Source organism: Cololabis saira, chromosome 5 (genome assembly GCF_033807715.1).
Source record: "Cololabis saira isolate AMF1-May2022 chromosome 5, fColSai1.1, whole genome shotgun sequence".
Taxonomy (NCBI): Eukaryota; Metazoa; Chordata; class Actinopteri; order Beloniformes; family Belonidae; genus Cololabis; species Cololabis saira.
Window position 1 is genome coordinate 41,689,907 of NC_084591.1, and position 19,899 is coordinate 41,709,805.

The following is a 19,899-nucleotide window of genomic DNA, read 5'->3' on the forward strand; positions in this document are numbered from 1 at the left end:
CTGAAGTGGTTAATGTGCAACTAAATCCTCCAAAGCCAAGCATACAGACTTAGTAACAATAACTTTTGATTTTCTTTTCAGTGTTACCTCAGCACTGTCTGCGGTAGGGTTTACAAAATATTCACTTTTATTCCAGCAGCATTTTCAAAGGATTAACTTAGTTTATTGGTTTTAGTACGGTATAAAAAAATCACACAAGACATAAATAATAATAATTCTGCTCACGGAAAAAGAAAACTATTACTTTTAAATTCTGGCTGCTTTCAAGTCAAAATTTATTTTTATAACAAATGTGTCATCAAGGTCGTCGTGCAAAGAAAAGAGTACGTACCGTGGAGATCTGCAGAAGCGCAGAGGGATAAAACAAACATTAAAAAACAAGTTTGCTTCACACGGATCTTCATGGTCATCGTCTGGAGGTGGACTGCTCAACTGCTGGATTCAAGATGATGTATGTTCCTGCTATCTACATGACTATTTGTTTATGGCTACAGATAAAGGTTAGGAGAATATAACCCTAAAGTTATCAACTGTTTCACCCCCTCCTGTGTGAGTGAGTTACACACACACAAACACACTCAATGAATGATCTGCCAGGATTCATTCAGGTAAAAGTGCATTTCATTCTTCCAACAAGCCTCCTTTATCTACATAGTGCTGGTGGGGTCAAACTTAAGGCCTGCGGACAAAATCCAGCCCGCCATAACTATTTATGTGGCCTCTAGAGACATAAAGTCATAATTGTTCAATCAAAGTAGCCCCTCTCCATCATGAAGCAACCTTAAGCACTGCCACAACTGGCCTTTTGAGGTCATTCATGATCTTGATGTGGCCACGATATGAAAATGAGTTTGACACCCCTGGTCTAGGCTGTAAGAGGAGCTGCGGGGCAGCGGCTCAGGTGATAGCAGAAGACACTGGACAGGCTGTATCCACTGATGCCAATAACTGTCGCTCATTTGAAGCAGTAGCAGCAGCTGGGACCAGCTGTGTAGTTATAGGTTTTCTGAAAAGACTTGGCAGGACCCTCTGCAATTAAACACTTTCAGTCTGGACTCCCATTCTGGTAGTTACTTTATGACTTGTTTGAATCTAGACCACTACACGCTCTGACACACAATATACCGGTGCTGCTAATCGGCACAAGGAACCGAAGGCGTCCATCCAAATGCTGTACAGGACACTGTTGACCCTTTTCTAGCTTTTATTCCCAGACTGTTCACTAGACTTGAGAGTTTCATGCGCCCACTTTGTCATTTGTGGATTTTAGCTCTGCCTGCACCCCACCTTACCCTGGAACACCTGGAAAAAAAGAATGCACTCATACTACTCATACTATTTGTGGATTTTAGCGCGGCCTTCAATCCCACAATCCCACAGCATCTAATCAACAAACCGGGTGCCTTTTGGCCTGCAAAACTGGATACTGGACAATTTGTATGGGGAGGGAATGACAGGTCAGACACTATCACACTGAGCACAGACTCGCCACATGGGTGTGTTCTGAGCCCTCGACTGTTGTGCTAAGTACAATACAAACTCCATCACTCGAGTGAGGGCATCACTGGTGTAAATGTGTATGAATGCTCTGGTGGTGGTCGGAGAGGCCGTTGTTGTGGATTGGCTGCCACGTTTCCATCAGTCTGCCCAAGGCAGAAGTATGAATGAGGAGTGAATAATGGAACCATTGTGAACACTTTGAGTGTTGAGAAAAGCATGATATAAATCAAATCCATTATTATGGATGTTATTATTATTATTACCATGTTCCTGGGGTCCACGTAGCCGGCAACCGCACCTGGTCCCTGCACCCCTCCTACTACTACTACTGCTACTACTGTTAAAAAAGGCTCCTCACTAGCTTCTACAAAGGCAACATTGAGAGTGTGTGCTGACCAGCAGCATCTCTCTGTGGCATGAGAGCAGCAGTGCACCAGTCAGAAAGGCACTGGGGAAAGTGGTAAAGTCAGCTGAAAAAAAACATTGTGGTCACACTGCCACCTGTTGGGGACCTGGGAAAACAATGCTGCCTGTTTTCTCTCCTTCCCTCAGGCAGAAGACACCCCAGTCTGCCATGCAGAAGTGTCAGGATCAGTGACAGTTTCTACCCAACCAATATCAGGCTTTTGCAAAGACCCCAATTTAAAACAAAACAAAAAAACAAACACTTTCTTTTGAAATACGCTGACCAGGCTTCTGCCAGACTATCTACCTCCATACATCTATTTATTAATTTACTACAATTGTTTTACACATACACATTATATTTATACTTATACTGCAACCTTTTTTTGACCTGGTTTCTGTTTTTTTTATTCTCTTTTTTTATTTTATTTTTTTTTCATTGCCCTTAAACTTGAAGGCTTATATGATTTATTATATTATAGTGTTTATTCAACTGTTTTTATCTTGGCACAAAAATGCATCGTAATTTCGTTATGCAGTGCATCTCTGATGCTATGTTTGAATGACAATCAAACATTCTAAATCTGAATTGTTGTGCTTCATGCTTTTTTTTTAAACTTTTTTTACAACAGTAGGACTAGTGCTTTTTTTAAAAAAAAAAGCCTGAAACTAATACGTCTCTTTAGCTGGCAATATAGCATATATACTGGAGGCTAAACACACTCGTTTCAAGTGTCTACAGAAATGGCATTGAAAATGAGTGCTGCCAGAGCTGAAACGAGGACTAGCAGAGCTCCTGTGGTCACTCGGCCTGCTGTTAATGTTATAAAAATATAAAATTGCTTGTCCAGGTACCTAAGCTGTTAACACATTAATTAACACTAATGAATGAAGAAGGTTACTTCCAAGGAAACGACCAAATTCAATCAATGAATAAAACTTTATTTATATAGCATATTAAAATAACCAGCCACTACCCAATGTGCTTTACACTGAAAACATAAGAACAAAACTAATAAAGTCAGGACATAAAATCATATTTTTTTAGAAAATACATTATTTTGTAAAGCATGAAAAGATAAAATAAATGTCAGAAATGTTCAAGCTAAAAAAACATGATGTGGGAACTCGCAAATAAATGGATAAACTTAAATTTTGCCACGTTGTGAACTTTTGGAATATTTTTGAACATTTTGTGACCGACATTGTTTTCATAGACAATATGACAGGATAGGATAATCTGAAATAAGTGTTGGCTATGCCAGAACATGCTAGAGAAGAAAAACTACCGAGCCAGCCAGGAGTCGAACCTAGAATCTTCTGATCCGTAGTCAGACGCGTTATCCATTGCGCCACTGGCCCTACAAAAAAGATAGAGTGGGCGGGGCGTGTGGGTGTGGTCGTTACAACCCAAAAGAAAGAGTTTTACTGTATTTGTGTTGTATTAAACAGTGAAGGAATGCCTGCTACCATACGACCATAATGATTTCGCTAAGGAATGTAAAGTTTAAGTTTATTCAAATTCTATTTGATATTTATTTTCACTGCATTGCGTTGTATATTTGTACATAAGTTTACATTCACAGGATTTAGCTACAGAGCAGCCGTCCCAAGACAACCTTTACATGTATCATTTCAATTATTAACATGCAGGTAACAGGTCAGTCATTAAAAAAATAAATAAATAAAATTGAACATATATGTGTGCGTTCGTTTATTTTTACTTACTTCTAAAATGTCAGGAAATTGGTTGTAATCAGAACAATCTACAACCTTGTTTCCCTCAACAATGTAAAGTGGAGAATATCTGCAGCTTTATGAATCTCAGCAGTTTAGAACGGATCCCGTACTTGTACCTGATTGGTCAATTTCTGGATGTCGCTGGGCCACAGTGCTGAAGTTTGCAAGTCATGATCGGTGGGAGCACTCAAATGTTGATTACCGTATTTTCTGGACTATAAGCCGCTACTTTTTTCATAGGTTTTGAACCGTGCGGCTTATACAAAGGTGCGGCTATTCTGTGGATTTTTCTTCCACCGCTCGGGGCGCTCTAACCAGAATTAGAATCAAAACTAAGACAAAATAAATGCAAAGAAGAATACGTGACTTCTTCTTTAGCAGATAGAAGTAGGTAGAAGCAGATTTCAAACAGATAAATAGATAAATAAATAAATAGCGGTTATTTTCTCTTGGTTCTGTCCCGTTTTAATCAGCAAAGTTGCTGCCATGTTAAAAGACACCGTTAGGAAAGGATCTATACATGTACATCATTTACAGTTCAAAATTGTTCTGTACATGTAGTAAATATCTAATCGAACAACAGAAATATCTGCGGCTTGCATACCTTTTCTTTTTTAAATAGAGTAGATGCAGCTTATATACAGGTGCGGCTTGTATATCTTTTTTTTACAATTTTTTAAAAAATGTAGCAGATGCGGCTTATATACAGGTGCAGCTTATAGTCCAGAAAATATGGGTAATTCTTGGTTTTTGGACACGCAGAGGACACGCCGTCACATGCGCCGTCAGTGACGTGCACCTCCCGAAAATTGTAACTACGCGTCGAGGAGACGCCGTCCACACGCAGACCGAGAGGGCTGTGATTGGTTCGTTTGAAAGCGAAGCATTTCCGGTTTCCGGTTTGAATCAGTAGTGAACTTCCAGGGCTTTTTTCTTCGTTTATATGTGATTTTTTTTGTTTTTGTTTTTTGCACAATAGTTGTCCTTATTTCTTTGATTTACTGTGACCGGAAAAAGTCGGATAAACCATTCAGAAAAAGATCGCTAACTAGTGGCCGCGGGGGGTACTGCACCGCGACCAAACGGAGAGACGGAGAACTCTGAACGATTCGTGACGGCACCACGGGTGCGCCGTGTGCTCTGCGTGTGTGTGACGCAGAAGTATACTCAGCCCTTTAGTAGCAATATGACAACGGTAACAGGTCAAATGAATAAAATGGAGGGAACGCATAACTCTAACCCAAATTCAATGTTGATGGCAAAATAATTAACCTGTTTCTTGCATCTCATTTGTTTTATTCTTAACTTATGTCCGTCTGGCTTTAATGTGTGCATTCAAAGTCTTTTACTTTCCGCATTTTGTGAGGGAAACAGGACAGGATAATCTGAAATAAGTGTTGGCTATGCCAGAACATGCTAGAGAAGAAAAACTACCGAGCCAGCCAGGAGTCGAACCTAGAATCTTCTGATCCGTAGTCAGACGCGTTATCCATTGCGCCACTGGCCCTACAAAAAAGATAGAGTGGGCGGGGCGTGTGGGTGTGGTCGTTACAACCCAAAAGAAAGAGTGTTACTGTATTTGTGTTGTATTAAACAGTGAAGGAATGCCTGCTACCATACGACCATAATGATTTCGCTAAGGAATGTAAAGTTTAAGTTTATTCAAATTCTATTTGATAATTATTTTCACTGCATTGCGTTGTATATTTGCAGGGTCACGGGGATCTGCTGAAGCCTATCCCAGCTAATTTCAGGCAAGAAGCAGCGGTACACCCTGGACAGGTTGCCAGTCCATCACTGAGCCACATAGATAATCAGACACACTCACACCTACAGGCAATTTATAATCATCAGATAACCTACTACGCATGTTCTTGGACTTTGAGAGGAAGCCGGAGTATCCGGAGAGAACCCACACAAGCGCGGGGAAACCAGACTAACTCCACACAGAAAGACCCCTGCCGGGCCACGGAGTCAAACTGGGCATCTTCTCACTGTGAGGCAACAGTGCTAACCACTAAGCCACCGTGCTGCCCGCTCCAAAAACAAATATGTGTAATAAAACAAATGAGATGCCAAAAACAAAGGTTCATTCTTCTGCCATCAACATATCCTAAATTTGACCTGGGATTGTGTCTAATAACTCATATTTACCAAGATTTGCTAAATATTTCACATATTTAGCTAAATCAACGGGGACAATCCAAACCCAGAGACTGGCCAAAGTGAAAACATGTATATGTGAACAAGCTTTACAAATATATAAAAATGAGTAAGTAGCAATATGACAACGGTAACAGGTCAAATGAATAAAATGGAGGGAAGGCATAACTCTAACCCAAATTCAATGTTGATGGCAAAATAATGAACCTGTTTCTTGCATCTCATTTGTTTTATTCTTAACTTATGTCCGTCTGGCTTTAATGTGTGCATTCAAAGTCTTTCACTTTCCACATTTTGTGAGGGAAACAGGACAGGATAATCTGAAATAAGTGTTGGCTATGCCAGAACATGCTAGAGAAGAAAAACTACCGAGCCAGCCAGGAGTCGAACCTAGAATCTTCTGATCCGTAGTCAGACGCGTTATCCATTGCGCCACTGGCCCTACAAAAAAGATAGAGTGGGCGGGGCGTGTGGGTGTGGTCGTTACAACCCAAAAGAAAGAGTTTTACTGTATTTGTGTTGTATTAAACAGTGAAGGAATGCCTGCTACCATACGACCATAATGATTTCGCTAAGGAATGTAAAGTTTAAGTTTATTCAAATTCTATTTGATATTTATTTTCACTGCATTGCGTTGTATATTTGTACATAAGTTTACATTCACAGGATTTAGCTACAGAGCAGCCGTCCCAAGACAACCTTTACATGTATCATTTCAATTATTAACATGCAGGTAACAGGTCAGTCATTAAAAAAATAAATAAATAAAATTGAACATATATGTGTGCGTTCGTTTATTTTTACTTACTTCTAAAATGTCAGGAAATTGGTTGTAATCAGAACAATCTACAACCTTGTTTCCCTCAACAATGTAAAGTGGAGAATATCTGCAGCTTTATGAATCTCAGCAGTTTAGAACGGATCCCGTACTTGTACCTGATTGGTCAATTTCTGGATGTCGCTGGGCCACAGTGCTGAAGTTTGCAAGTCATGATCGGTGGGAGCACTCAAATGTTGATTACCGTATTTTCTGGACTATAAGCCGCTACTTTTTTCATAGGTTTTGAACCGTGCGGCTTATACAAAGGTGCGGCTATTCTGTGGATTTTTCTTCCACCGCTCGGGGCGCTCTAACCAGAATTAGAATCAAAACTAAGACAAAATAAATGCAAAGAAGAATACGTGACTTCTTCTTTAGCAGATAGAAGTAGGTAGAAGCAGATTTCAAACAGATAAATAGATAAATAAATAAATAGCGGTTATTTTCTCTTGGTTCTGTCCCGTTTTAATCAGCAAAGTTGCTGCCATGTTAAAAGACACCGTTAGGAAAGGATCTATACATGTACATCATTTACAGTTCAAAATTGTTCTGTACATGTAGTAAATATCTAATCGAACAACAGAAATATCTGCGGCTTGCATACCTTTTCTTTTTTAAATAGAGTGGATGCAGCTTATATACAGGTGCGGCTTGTATATCTTTTTTTTACAATTTTTTAAAAAATGTAGCAGATGCGGCTTATATACAGGTGCGGCTTATAGTCCAGAAAATACGGGTAATTCTTGGATACATGCAGGAATGTGATTTGCTGCCATAACCAAGAATATTCTCGATTTATACAGGACTGCGCCCTTTTAGTCTACATAACTATTTCACAAATAAAGCAAAATCAACTGGGAGCTGGCAAGTTCGAGCCGGAGATTGCCCAAAACAAGCAGAATCAACTGAGAGTTGGCAAGTTCGAGGCCAGAGACTGCCAAAACCATCCATCCAATACCAGCTTTATCCTTTGCAGGGTCACGGGGATCTGCTGAAGCCTATCCCAGCTAATTTCAGGCAAGAAGCAGCGGTACACCCTGGACAGGTTGCCAGTCCATCACTGAGCCACATAGATAATCAGACACACTCACACCTACAGGCAATTTATAATCATCAGATAACCTACTACGCATGTTCTTGGACTTTGAGAGGAAGCCGGAGTACCCGGAGAGAACCCACACAAGCACGGGGAAACCAGACTAACTCCACACAGAAAGACCCCTGCCGGGCCACGGAGTCAAACTGGGCATCTTCTCACTGTGAGGCAACAGTGCTAACCACTAAGCCACCGTGCTGCCCGCTCCAAAAACATATATGTGTAATAAAACAAATGAGATGCCAAAAACAAAGGTTCATTCTTCTGCCATCAACATATCCTAAATTTGACCTGGGATTGTGTCTAATAACTCGTATTTACCAAGATTTGCTAAATATTTCACATATTTAGCTAAATCAACGGGGACAATCCAAACCCAGAGACTGGCCAAAGTGAAAACATGTATATGTGAACAAGCTTTACAAATATATAAAAATGAGTAAGTAGCAATATGACAACGGTAACAGGTCAAATGAATAAAATGGAGGGAACGCATAACTCTAACCCAAATTCAATGTTGATGGCAAAATAATGAACCTGTTTCTTGCATCTCATTTGTTTTATTCTTAACTTATGTCCGTCTGGCTTTAATGTGTGCATTCAAAGTCTTTCACTTTCCACATTTTGTGAGGGAAACAGGACAGGATAATCTGAAATAAGTGTTGGCTATGCCAGAACATGCTAGAGAAGAAAAACTACAGAGCCAGCCAGGAGTCGAACCTAGAATCTTCTGATCCGTAGTCAGACGCGTTATCCATTGCGCCACTGGCCCTACAAAAAAGATAGAGTGGGCGGGGCGTGTGGGTGTGGTCGTTACAACCCAAAAGAAAGAGTGTTACTGTATTTGTGTTGTATTAAACAGTGAAGGAATGCCTGCTACCATACGACCATAATGATTTCGCTAAGGAATGTAAAGTTTAAGTTTATTCAAATTCTATTTGATAATTATTTTCACTGCATTGCGTTGTATATTTGTACATAAGTTTACATTCACAGGATTTAGCTACAGAGCAGCCGTCCCAAGACAACCTTTACATGTATCATTTCCATTATTAACATGCAGGTAACGGGTCAGTCATTAAAAAAAAAATTAAATAAAATTGAACATATATGTGTGCGTTCGTTTATTTTTACTTACTTCTAAAATGTCAGGAAATTGGTTGTAATCAGAACAATCTACAACCTTGTTTTCCTCAACAACGTAAAGTGGAGAATATCTGCAGCTTTATGAATCTCAGCAGCTTAGAACGGATCCCGTACTTGTACCTGATTGGTCAATTTCTGGATGTCGCTGGGCCACAGTGCAGAAGTTTGCAAGTCATGATCGGTGGGAGCACTCAAATGTTGATTAATTCTTGGATACATGCAGGAATGTGATTTGCTGCCATAACCAAGAATATTCTTGATTTATACAGGACTGCGCCCTTTTAGTCTACATAACTATTTCACAAATAAAGCAAAATCAACTGGGAGCTGGCAAGTTCGAGCCGGAGATTGCCCAAAACAAGCAGAATCAACTGAGAGTTGGCAAGTTCGAGGCCAGAGACTGCCAAAACCATCCATCCAATACCAGCTTTATCCTTTGCAGGGTCACGGGGATCTGCTGAAGCCTATCCCAGCTAATTTCAGGCAAGAAGCAGCGGTACACCCTGGACAGGTTGCCCGTCCATCACTGAGCCACATAGATAATCAGACACACTCACACCTACAGGCAATTTATAATCATCAGATAACCTACTACGCATGTTCTTGGACTTTGAGAGGAAGCCGGAGTACCCGGAGAGAACCCACACAAGCGCGGGGAAACCAGACTAACTCCACACAGAAAGACCCCTGCCGGGCCACGGAGTCAAACTGGGCATCTTCTCACTGTGAGGCAACAGTGCTAACCACTAAGCCACCGTGCTGCCCGCTCCAAAAACAAATATGTGTAATAAAACAAATGAGATGCCAAAAACAAAGGTTCATTCTTCTGCCATCAACATATCCTAAATTTGACCTGGGATTGTGTCTAATAACTCATATTTACCAAGATTTGCTAAATATTTCACATATTTAGCTAAATCAACGGGGACAATCCAAACCCAGAGACTGGCCAAAGTGAAAACATGTATATGTGAACAAGCTTTACAAATATATAAAAATGAGTAAGTAGCAATATGACAACGGTAACAGGTCAAATGAATAAAATGGAGGGAAGGCATAACTCTAACCCAAATTCAATGTTGATGGCAAAATAATGAACCTGTTTCTTGCATCTCATTTGTTTTATTCTTAACTTATGTCCGTCTGGCTTTAATGTGTGCATTCAAAGTCTTTCACTTTCCACATTTTGTGAGGGAAACAGGACAGGATAATCTGAAATAAGCTATGCCAGAACATGCTAGGGAAGAAAAACTACCGAGCCAGCCAGGAGTCGAACCTAGAATCTTCTGATCCGTAGTCAGACGCGTTATCCATTGCGCCACTGGCCCTACAAAAAAGATAGAGTGGGCGGGGCGTGTGGGTGTGGTCGTTACAACCCAAAAGAAAGAGTTTTACTGTATTTGTGTTGTATTAAACAGTGAAGGAATGCCTGCTACCATACGACCATAATGATTTCGCTAAGGAATGTAAAGTTTAAGTTTATTCAAATTCTATTTGATGTTTATTTTCACTGCATTGCGTTGTATATTTGTACATAAGTTTACATTCACAGGATTTAGCTACAGAGCAGCCGTCCAAAGACAACCTTTACATGTATCATTTCCATTATTAACATGCAGGTAACAGGTCAGTCATTAAAAAAAAATAAAATAAAATTGAACATATATGTGTGCGTTCGTTTATTTTTACTTACTTCTAAAATGTCAGGAAATTGGTTGTAATCAGAACAATCTACAACCTTGTTTCCCTCAACAACGTAAAGTGGAGAATATCTGCAGCTTTATGAATCTCAGCAGTTTAGAACGGATCCCGTACTTGTACCTGATTGGTCAATTTCTGGATGTCGCTGGGCCACAGTGCAGAAGTTTGCAAGTCATGATCGGTGGGAGCACTCAAATGTTGATTAATTCTTGGATACATGCAGGAATGTGATTTGCTGCCATAACCAAGAATATTCTTGATTTATACAGGACTGCGCCCTTTTAGTCTACATACCGTATTTTCGCGACCATATGGCGCACTGTGTGGAAAGGCGCACCCTCAGTTTTGTGTGTCATTTTTGGTTTTAAAACATACACACGGCGCACCGACCCAAAAGGCGCCGTCTACGGAGACGGAGCTGCACACACGCTCGCTGTAGAACACACACGCGCTATAAATACAGCGGAAGCAAAACTTAGTTTGATATTTTATTTCACTTTTCACATCAATCAAACCCTTCAAAGGTTCATATTCTGTTTCTGCATTAAAGAATTTTTAAAAAACCACCGGGTTGCTGCACATAAACCTGTCTCAGCCACTGATCATCTCCTCATCCATCCAGCCCTTTTCATTTCACTCTGGCTGGAAAAGTCTCTTTAGGGAACGCTTTTCTTTTAAAAATCCCGACCGCGGCGGTCCCGGGTCCCGCTCCCCGTCTGCTCCCCCGCGCTGGACCGGGTCCGCTCCCCGTCTGCTCCCTCGCGCTGGACCGGGTCCGCTCCCCGTCTGCTCCCCCGCGCTGGACCGGGTCCGCTCCCCGTCTGCTCCCTCGCGCTGGACCGGGTCCGCTCCCCGTCTGCTCCCCCGCGCTGGACCGGGTCCCGGGTCCCGGGTCCCGGTCCGCCCCCCCGCGCTGGTCCTGCGGCGGTCCCGGGTCCCGCGTCCCGGGACCTTCGCGCTGGACCCGCTCACACACACGCGCTGTCGGGGAGCCGGTACCGGGTTGTATGCGACAGGAGCTCCGTTAATTCAGCTGCGCCAGTCCGAATTTCCAGACCTGTCTCGGCCACTTGATCATCATCCCTTCATCCAGCCACCCCTTTTCATTCACCCTTATAATGACTCCGGCTGGAAACGTCTTATGCAAAGTTTTTCTTTTAAAAATCACCATACAGTTTCTGTCCATCAGCTGCGCCAGGCAAGCGCCACATAAACCAGTAAGTGTGTGTCGCGCCGCGAACACACCCGCGCATGTCGGGACCCGGTACCGGGTTTGTAACCGACAGATTTGGCTGCAAATTTCGGAGGGTGAAGCTGATCTGACCTGAGACAGACCCCAGAAATCTCTGCTCCCAAAACGGCCGGGAACCAGGTCGATCGGACCGTTTTGGGAACCAGGAAGTCGGGCTGCAGCAGCGCCCATCACCGCGGCTTTAACCGGGGAAAGTGACCGGTTCCGACCGACCGGGACCGGAGCAGCCCACATGGACTGGTAGAAGGGGTTCCCGGGGGAAGGGCACCGGCATTTCAGCCGGATCTGCAGCGGGGATGCGGCGATCGGACCCGCAAACCCACGGCAGGTGCTTCCTCGGTTCCGACATGCAAAACACACGCGCTGCAGAACACACACACACACACAAGTGTGCTTATTTAAATAGAGCGGAGCAAAACTTAGTTTGATTGTATTTTATTTCACTTTACACATCAAGCAAATCCTTAAAAGTTTTCATCATCTGTTTCGCATTAAACAGCTCAGTGGAGTCTCATTCACGTCGCAACTCACGGGGGCTTCACCCGCCCCTTCTCCCTTTACCGTTCTCATGGGGGCCGGCCTTACATTACCGTAATTCAGGTAATAGACACGGCGCACCGTTTCAAAAGGCGCCCGGGACATTTAAAAAAAAAAAAAAAAAAAAATGTGCGCCTTATGGTCGCGAAAATACGGTAACTATTTCACAAATAAAGCAGAATCAACTGGGAGCTGGCAAGTTCGAGCCGGAGATTGCCCAAAACAAGCAGAATCAACTGAGAGTTGGCAAGTTCGAGGCCAGAGACTGCCAAAACCATCCATCCAATACCAGCTTTATCCTTTGCAGGGTCACGGGGGTCTGCTGAAGCCTATCCCAGCTAATTTCAGGCAAGAGGCAGGGGCACACCCTGGACAGGTTGCCAGTCCATCACTGAGCCACATAGATAATCAGACACACTCACACCTACAGGCAATTTATAATCATCAGATAACCTACTACGCATGTTCTTAGACTTTGAGAGGAAGCCGGAGTACCCGGAGAGAACCCACACAAGCACGGGGAAACCAGACTAACTCCACATGGAAAGACCCCTGCCGGGCCACGGAGTCAAACTGGGCATCTTCTCACTGTGAGGCAACAGTGCTAACCACTAAGCCACCGTGCTGCCCGCTCCAAAAACAAATATAATGAGATGCCAAAAACAAAGGTTCATTCTTCTGCCATCAACATATCCTAAATTTGACCTGGGATTGTGTCTAATAACTCGTATTTACCAAGATTTGCTAAATATTTCACATATTTAGCTAAATCAACGGGGACAATCCAAACCCAGAGACTGGCCAAAGTGAAAACATGTATATGTGAACAAGCTTTACAAATATATAAAAATGAGTAAGTAGCAATATGACAACGGTAACAGCTCAAATGAATAAAATGGAGGGAACGCATAACTCTAACCCAAATTCAATGTTGATGGCAAAATAATGAACCTGTTTCTTGCATCTCATTTGTTTTATTCTTAACTTATGTCCGTCTGACTTTAATATGTGCATTCAAAGTCTTTTACTTTCCGCATTTTGTGAGGGAAACAGGACAGGATAATCTGAAATAAGTGTTGGCTATGCCAGAACATGCTAGAGAAGAAAAACTACCGAGCCAGCCAGGAGTCGAACCTAGAATCTTCTGATCCGTAGTCAGACGCGTTATCCATTGCGCCACTGGCCCTATAAAAAAGATAGAGTGGGCGGGGCGTGTGGGTGTGGTCGTTACAACCCAAAAGAAAGAGTGTTACTGTATTTGTGTTGTATTAAACAGTGAAGGAATGCCTGCTACCATACGACCATAATGATTTCGCTAAGGAATGTAAAGTTTAAGTTTATTCAAATTCTATTTGATATTTATTTTCACTGCATTGCGTTGTATATTTGTACATAAGTTTACATTCACAGGATTTAGCTACAGAGCAGCCGTCCCAAGACAACCTTTACATGTATCATTTCCATTATTAACATGCAGGTAACGGGTCAGTCATTAAAAAAAAAATTAAATAAAATTGAACATATATGTGTGCGTTCGTTTATTTTTACTTACTTCTAAAATGTCAGGAAATTGGTTGTAATCAGAACAATCTACAACCTTGTTTTCCTCAACAACGTAAAGTGGAGAATATCTGCAGCTTTATGAATCTCAGCAGCTTAGAACGGATCCCGTACTTGTACCTGATTGGTCAATTTCTGGATGTCGCTGGGCCACAGTGCAGAAGTTTGCAAGTCATGATCGGTGGGAGCACTCAAATGTTGATTAATTCTTGGATACATGCAGGAATGTGATTTGCTGCCATAACCAAGAATATTCTTGATTTATACAGGACTGCGCCCTTTTAGTCTACATAACTATTTCACAAATAAAGCAAAATCAACTGGGAGCTGGCAAGTTCGAGCCGGAGATTGCCCAAAACAAGCAGAATCAACTGAGAGTTGGCAAGTTCGAGGCCAGAGACTGCCAAAACCATCCATCCAATACCAGCTTTATCCTTTGCAGGGTCACGGGGATCTGCTGAAGCCTATCCCAGCTAATTTCAGGCAAGAAGCAGCGGTACACCCTGGACAGGTTGCCCGTCCATCACTGAGCCACATAGATAATCAGACACACTCACACCTACAGGCAATTTATAATCATCAGATAACCTACTACGCATGTTCTTGGACTTTGAGAGGAAGCCGGAGTATCCGGAGAGAACCCACACAAGCGCGGGGAAACCAGACTAACTCCACACGGAAAGACCCCTGCCGGGCCACGGAGTCAAACTGGGCACCTTCTCACTGTGAGGCAACAGTGCTAACCACTAAGCCACCGTGCTGCCCGCTCCAAAAACAAATATGTGTAATAAAACAAATGAGATGCCAAAAACAAAGGTTCATTCTTCTGCCATCAACATATCCTAAATTTGACCTGGGATTGTGTCTAATAACTCATATTTACCAAGATTTGCTAAATATTTCACATATTTAGCTAAATCAACGGGGACAATCCAAACCCAGAGACTGGCCAAAGTGAAAACATGTATATGTGAACAAGCTTTACAAATATATAAAAATGAGTAAGTAGCAATATGACAACGGTAACAGGTCAAATGAATAAAATGGAGGGAAGGCATAACTCTAACCCAAATTCAATGTTGATGGCAAAATAATGAACCTGTTTCTTGCATCTCATTTGTTTTATTCTTAACTTATGTCCGTCTGGCTTTAATGTGTGCATTCAAAGTCTTTCACTTTCCACATTTTGTGAGGGAAACAGGACAGGATAATCTGAAATAAGCTATGCCAGAACATGCTAGGGAAGAAAAACTACCGAGCCAGCCAGGAGTCGAACCTAGAATCTTCTGATCCGTAGTCAGACGCGTTATCCATTGCGCCACTGGCCCTACAAAAAAGATAGAGTGGGCGGGGCGTGTGGGTGTGGTCGTTACAACCCAAAAGAAAGAGTTTTACTGTATTTGTGTTGTATTAAACAGTGAAGGAATGCCTGCTACCATACGACCATAATGATTTCGCTAAGGAATGTAAAGTTTAAGTTTATTCAAATTCTATTTGATAATTATTTTCACTGCATTGCGTTGTATATTTGTACATAAGTTTACATTCACAGGATTTAGCTACAGAGCAGCCGTCCCAAGACAACCTTTACATGTATCATTTCCATTATTAACATGCAGGTAACGGGTCAGTCATTAAAAAAAAAATTAAATAAAATTGAACATATATGTGTGCGTTCGTTTATTTTTACTTACTTCTAAAATGTCAGGAAATTGGTTGTAATCAGAACAATCTACAACCTTGTTTTCCTCAACAACGTAAAGTGGAGAATATCTGCAGCTTTATGAATCTCAGCAGCTTAGAACGGATCCCGTACTTGTACCTGATTGGTCAATTTCTGGATGTCGCTGGGCCACAGTGCAGAAGTTTGCAAGTCATGATCGGTGGGAGCACTCAAATGTTGATTAATTCTTGGATACATGCAGGAATGTGATTTGCTGCCATAACCAAGAATATTCTTGATTTATACAGGACTGCGCCCTTTTAGTCTACATAACTATTTCACAAATAAAGCAAAATCAACTGGGAGCTGGCAAGTTCGAGCCGGAGATTGCCCAAAACAAGCAGAATCAACTGAGAGTTGGCAAGTTCGAGGCCAGAGACTGCCAAAACCATCCATCCAATACCAGCTTTATCCTTTGCAGGGTCACGGGGATCTGCTGAAGCCTATCCCAGCTAATTTCAGGCAAGAAGCAGCGGTACACCCTGGACAGGTTGCCCGTCCATCACTGAGCCACATAGATAATCAGACACACTCACACCTACAGGCAATTTATAATCATCAGATAACCTACTACGCATGTTCTTGGACTTTGAGAGGAAGCCGGAGTACCCGGAGAGAACCCACACAAGCACGGGGAAACCAGACTAACTCCACACAGAAAGACCCCTGCCGGGCCACGGAGTCAAACTGGGCATCTTCTCACTGTGAGGCAACAGTGCTAACCACTAAGCCACCGTGCTGCCCGCTCCAAAAACAAATATGTGTAATAAAACAAATGAGATGCCAAAAACAAAGGTTCATTCTTCTGCCATCAACATATCCTAAATTTGACCTGGGATTGTGTCTAATAACTCATATTTACCAAGATTTGCTAAATATTTCACATATTTAACTAAATCAACGGGGACAATCCAAACCCAGAGACTGGCCAAAGTGAAAACATGTATATGTGAACAAGCTTTACAAATATATAAAAATGAGTAAGTAGCAATATGACAACGGTAACAGGTCAAATGAATAAAATGGAGGGAAGGCATAACTCTAACCCAAATTCAATGTTGATGGCAAAATAATGAACCTGTTTCTTGCATCTCATTTGTTTTATTCTTAACTTATGTCCGTCTGGCTTTAATGTGTGCATTCAAAGTCTTTCACTTTCCACATTTTGTGAGGGAAACAGGACAGGATAATCTGAAATAAGCTATGCCAGAACATGCTAGGGAAGAAAAACTACCGAGCCAGCCAGGAGTCGAACCTAGAATCTTCTGATCCGTAGTCAGACGCGTTATCCATTGCGCCACTGGCCCTACAAAAAAGATAGAGTGGGCGGGGCGTGTGGGTGTGGTCGTTACAACCCAAAAGAAAGAGTTTTACTGTATTTGTGTTGTATTAAACAGTGAAGGAATGCCTGCTACCATACGACCATAATGATTTCGCTAAGGAATGTAAAGTTTAAGTTTATTCAAATTCTTTTTGATGTTTATTTTCACTGCATTGCGTTGTATATTTGTACATAAGTTTACATTCACAGGATTTAGCTACAGAGCAGCCGTCCCAAGACAACCTTTACATGTATCATTTCCATTATTAACATGCAGGTAACAGGTCAGTCATTAAAAAAATAAATAAATAAAATTGAACATATATGTGAGTGTTCGTTTATTTTTACTTACTTCTAAAATGTCAGGAAATTGGTTGTAATCAGAACAATCTACAACCTTGTTTTCCTCAACAACGTAAAGTGGAGAATGTCTGCAGCTTTATGAATCTCAGCAGCTTAGAACGGATCCCGTACTTGTACCTGATTGGTCAATTTCTGGATGTCGCTGGGCCACAGTGCTGAAGTTTGCAAGTCATGATCGGTGGGAGCACTCAAATGTTTATTCATTCTTGGATACATGCAGGAATGTGATTTGCTGCCATAACCAAGAATATTCTTGATTTATACAGGACTGCGCCCTTTTAGTCTACATAACTATTTCACAAATAAAGCAAAATCAACTGGGAGCTGGCAAGTTCGAGCCGGAGATTGCCCAAAACAAGCAGAATCAACTGAGAGTTGGCAAGTTCGAGGCCAGAGACTGCCAAAACCATCCATCCAATACCAGCTTTATCCTTTGCAGGGTCACGGGGGTCTGCTGAAGCCTATCCCAGCTAATTTCAGGCAAGAAGCAGCGGTACACCCAGGACAGGTTGCCAGTCCATCACTGAGCCACATAGATAATCAGACACACTCACACCTACAGGCAATTTATAATCATCAGATAACCTACTACGCATGTTCTTGGACTTTGAGAGGAAGTCGGAGTACCCGGAGAGAACCCACACAAGCACGGGGAAACCAGACTAACTCCACATGGAAAGACCCCTGCCGGGCCACGGAGTCAAACTGGGCATCTTCTCACTGTGAGGCAACAGTGCTAACCACTAAGCCACCGTGCTGCCCGCCCCATAAACAAATATGTGTAATAAAACAAATGAGATGCCAAAAACAAAGGTTCATTCTTCTGCCATCAACATATCCTAAATTTGACCTGGGATTGTGTCTAATAACTCGTATTTACCAAGATTTGCTAAATATTTCACATATTTAGCTAAATCAACGGGGACAATCCAAACCCAGAGACTGGCCAAAGTGAAAACATGTATATGTGAACAAGCTTTACAAATATATAAAAATGAGTAAGTAGCAATATGACAACGGTAACAGGTCAAATGAATAAAATGGAGGGAAGGCATAACTCTAACCCAAATTCAATGTTGATGGCAAAATAATGAACCTGTTTCTTGCATCTCATTTGTTTTATTCTTAACTTATGTCCATCTGGCTTTAATGTGTGCATTCAAAGTCTTTTACTTTCCGCATTTTGTGAGGGAAACAGGACAGGATAATCTGAAATAAGTGTTGGCTATGCCAGGACATGCTAGAGAAGAAAAACTACCGAGCCAGCCAGGAGTCGAACCTAGAATCTTCTGATCCGTAGTCAGACGCGTTATCCATTGCGCCACTGGCCCTACAAAAAAGATAGAGTGGGCGGGGCGTGTGGGTGTGGTCGTTACAACCCAAAAGAAAGAGTTTTACTGTATTTGTGTTGTATTAAACAGTGAAGGAATGCCTGCTACCATACGACCATAATGATTTCGCTAGGGAATGTAAAGTTTAAGTTTATTCAAATTCTATTTGATATTTATTTTCACTGCATTGCGTTGTATATTTGTACATAAGTTTACATTCACAGGATTTAGCTACAGAGCAGCCGTCCCAAGACAACCTTTACATGTATCATTTCAATTATTAACATGCAGGTAACACGTCAGTCATTAAAAAAATAAATAAATAAAATTGAACATATATGTGTGCGTTCGTTTATTTTTACTTACTTCTAAAATGTCAGGAAATTGGTTGTAATCAGAACAATCTACAACCTTGTTTTCCTCAACAACGTAAAGTGGAGAATGTCTGCAGCTTTATGAATCTCAGCAGCTTAGAACGGATCCCGTACTTGTACCTGATTGGTCAATTTCTGGATGTCGCTGGGCCACAGTGCTGAAGTTTGCAAGTCATGATCGGTGGGAGCACTCAAATGTTTATTCATTCTTGGATACATGCAGGAATGTGATTTGCTGCCATAACCAAGAATATTCTCGATTTATACAGGACTGCGCCCTTTTAGTCTACATAACTATTTCACAAATAAAGCAAAATCAACTGGGAGCTGGCAAGTTCGAGCCGGAGATTGCCCAAAACAAGCAGAATCAACTGAGAGTTGGCAAGTTCGAGGCCAGAGACTGCCAAAACCATCCATCCAATACCAGCTTTATCCTTTGCAGGGTCACGGGGATCTGCTGAAGCCTATCCCAGCTAATTTCAGGCAAGAAGCAGCGGTACACCCTGGACAGGTTGCCAGTCCATCACTGAGCCACATAGACAATCAGACACACTCACACCTACAGGCAATTTATAATCATCAGATAACCTACTACGCATGTTCTTGGACTTTGAGAGGAAGCCGGAGTACCCGTAGAGAACCCACACAAGCACGGGGAAACCAGACTAACTCGACATGGAAAGACCCCTGCCGGGCCACGGAGTCAAACTGGGAATCTTCTCACTGTGAGGCAACAGTGCTAACCACTAAGCCACCGTGCTGCCCGCCCCATAAACAAATATGTGTAATAAAACAAATGAGATGCCAAAAACAAAGGTTCATTCTTCTGCCATCAACATATCCTAAATTTGACCTGGGATTGTGTCT

General features: G+C 41.9%; 1 protein-coding gene and 9 non-coding genes across 10 annotated transcripts in view; all 10 read right to left on the bottom strand.

The window, feature by feature from the left end:
* The window catches only part of ces2b (carboxylesterase 2b), a 31,580-nt gene extending 31,036 nt beyond the window's left edge, over positions 1-544 (bottom strand). The window contains exon 1 of the mRNA XM_061722794.1: positions 332-544. Coding sequence (XP_061578778.1) covers positions 332-410 — 79 coding nt within the window. The 5' untranslated portion in view covers positions 411-544. The remainder of the gene's footprint in view (positions 1-331) is intronic.
* A 2,650-nt stretch (positions 545-3,194) lies between these two features.
* trnar-acg (transfer RNA arginine (anticodon ACG)) lies at positions 3,195-3,267 on the bottom strand. Its single transcript has one exon. It is a non-coding gene; the product is annotated as a tRNA-Arg (tRNA).
* Positions 3,268-5,079: 1,812 nt separating this feature from the next.
* On the bottom strand, positions 5,080-5,152 carry trnar-acg (transfer RNA arginine (anticodon ACG)). The gene has a single exon. It is a non-coding gene; the product is annotated as a tRNA-Arg (tRNA).
* Positions 5,153-6,177: 1,025 nt separating this feature from the next.
* Positions 6,178-6,250, bottom strand: trnar-acg (transfer RNA arginine (anticodon ACG)). The gene has a single exon. It is a non-coding gene; the product is annotated as a tRNA-Arg (tRNA).
* A 2,173-nt stretch (positions 6,251-8,423) lies between these two features.
* trnar-acg (transfer RNA arginine (anticodon ACG)) lies at positions 8,424-8,496 on the bottom strand. The gene has a single exon. It is a non-coding gene; the product is annotated as a tRNA-Arg (tRNA).
* Positions 8,497-10,125: 1,629 nt separating this feature from the next.
* trnar-acg (transfer RNA arginine (anticodon ACG)) lies at positions 10,126-10,198 on the bottom strand. The gene has a single exon. It is a non-coding gene; the product is annotated as a tRNA-Arg (tRNA).
* Positions 10,199-13,473: 3,275 nt separating this feature from the next.
* Positions 13,474-13,546, bottom strand: trnar-acg (transfer RNA arginine (anticodon ACG)). The gene has a single exon. It is a non-coding gene; the product is annotated as a tRNA-Arg (tRNA).
* Positions 13,547-15,175: 1,629 nt separating this feature from the next.
* trnar-acg (transfer RNA arginine (anticodon ACG)) lies at positions 15,176-15,248 on the bottom strand. Its single transcript has one exon. It is a non-coding gene; the product is annotated as a tRNA-Arg (tRNA).
* Positions 15,249-16,877: 1,629 nt separating this feature from the next.
* On the bottom strand, positions 16,878-16,950 carry trnar-acg (transfer RNA arginine (anticodon ACG)). The gene has a single exon. It is a non-coding gene; the product is annotated as a tRNA-Arg (tRNA).
* A 1,635-nt stretch (positions 16,951-18,585) lies between these two features.
* Positions 18,586-18,658, bottom strand: trnar-acg (transfer RNA arginine (anticodon ACG)). Its single transcript has one exon. It is a non-coding gene; the product is annotated as a tRNA-Arg (tRNA).
* Between the last annotated feature and the right edge of the window lie 1,241 nt (positions 18,659-19,899).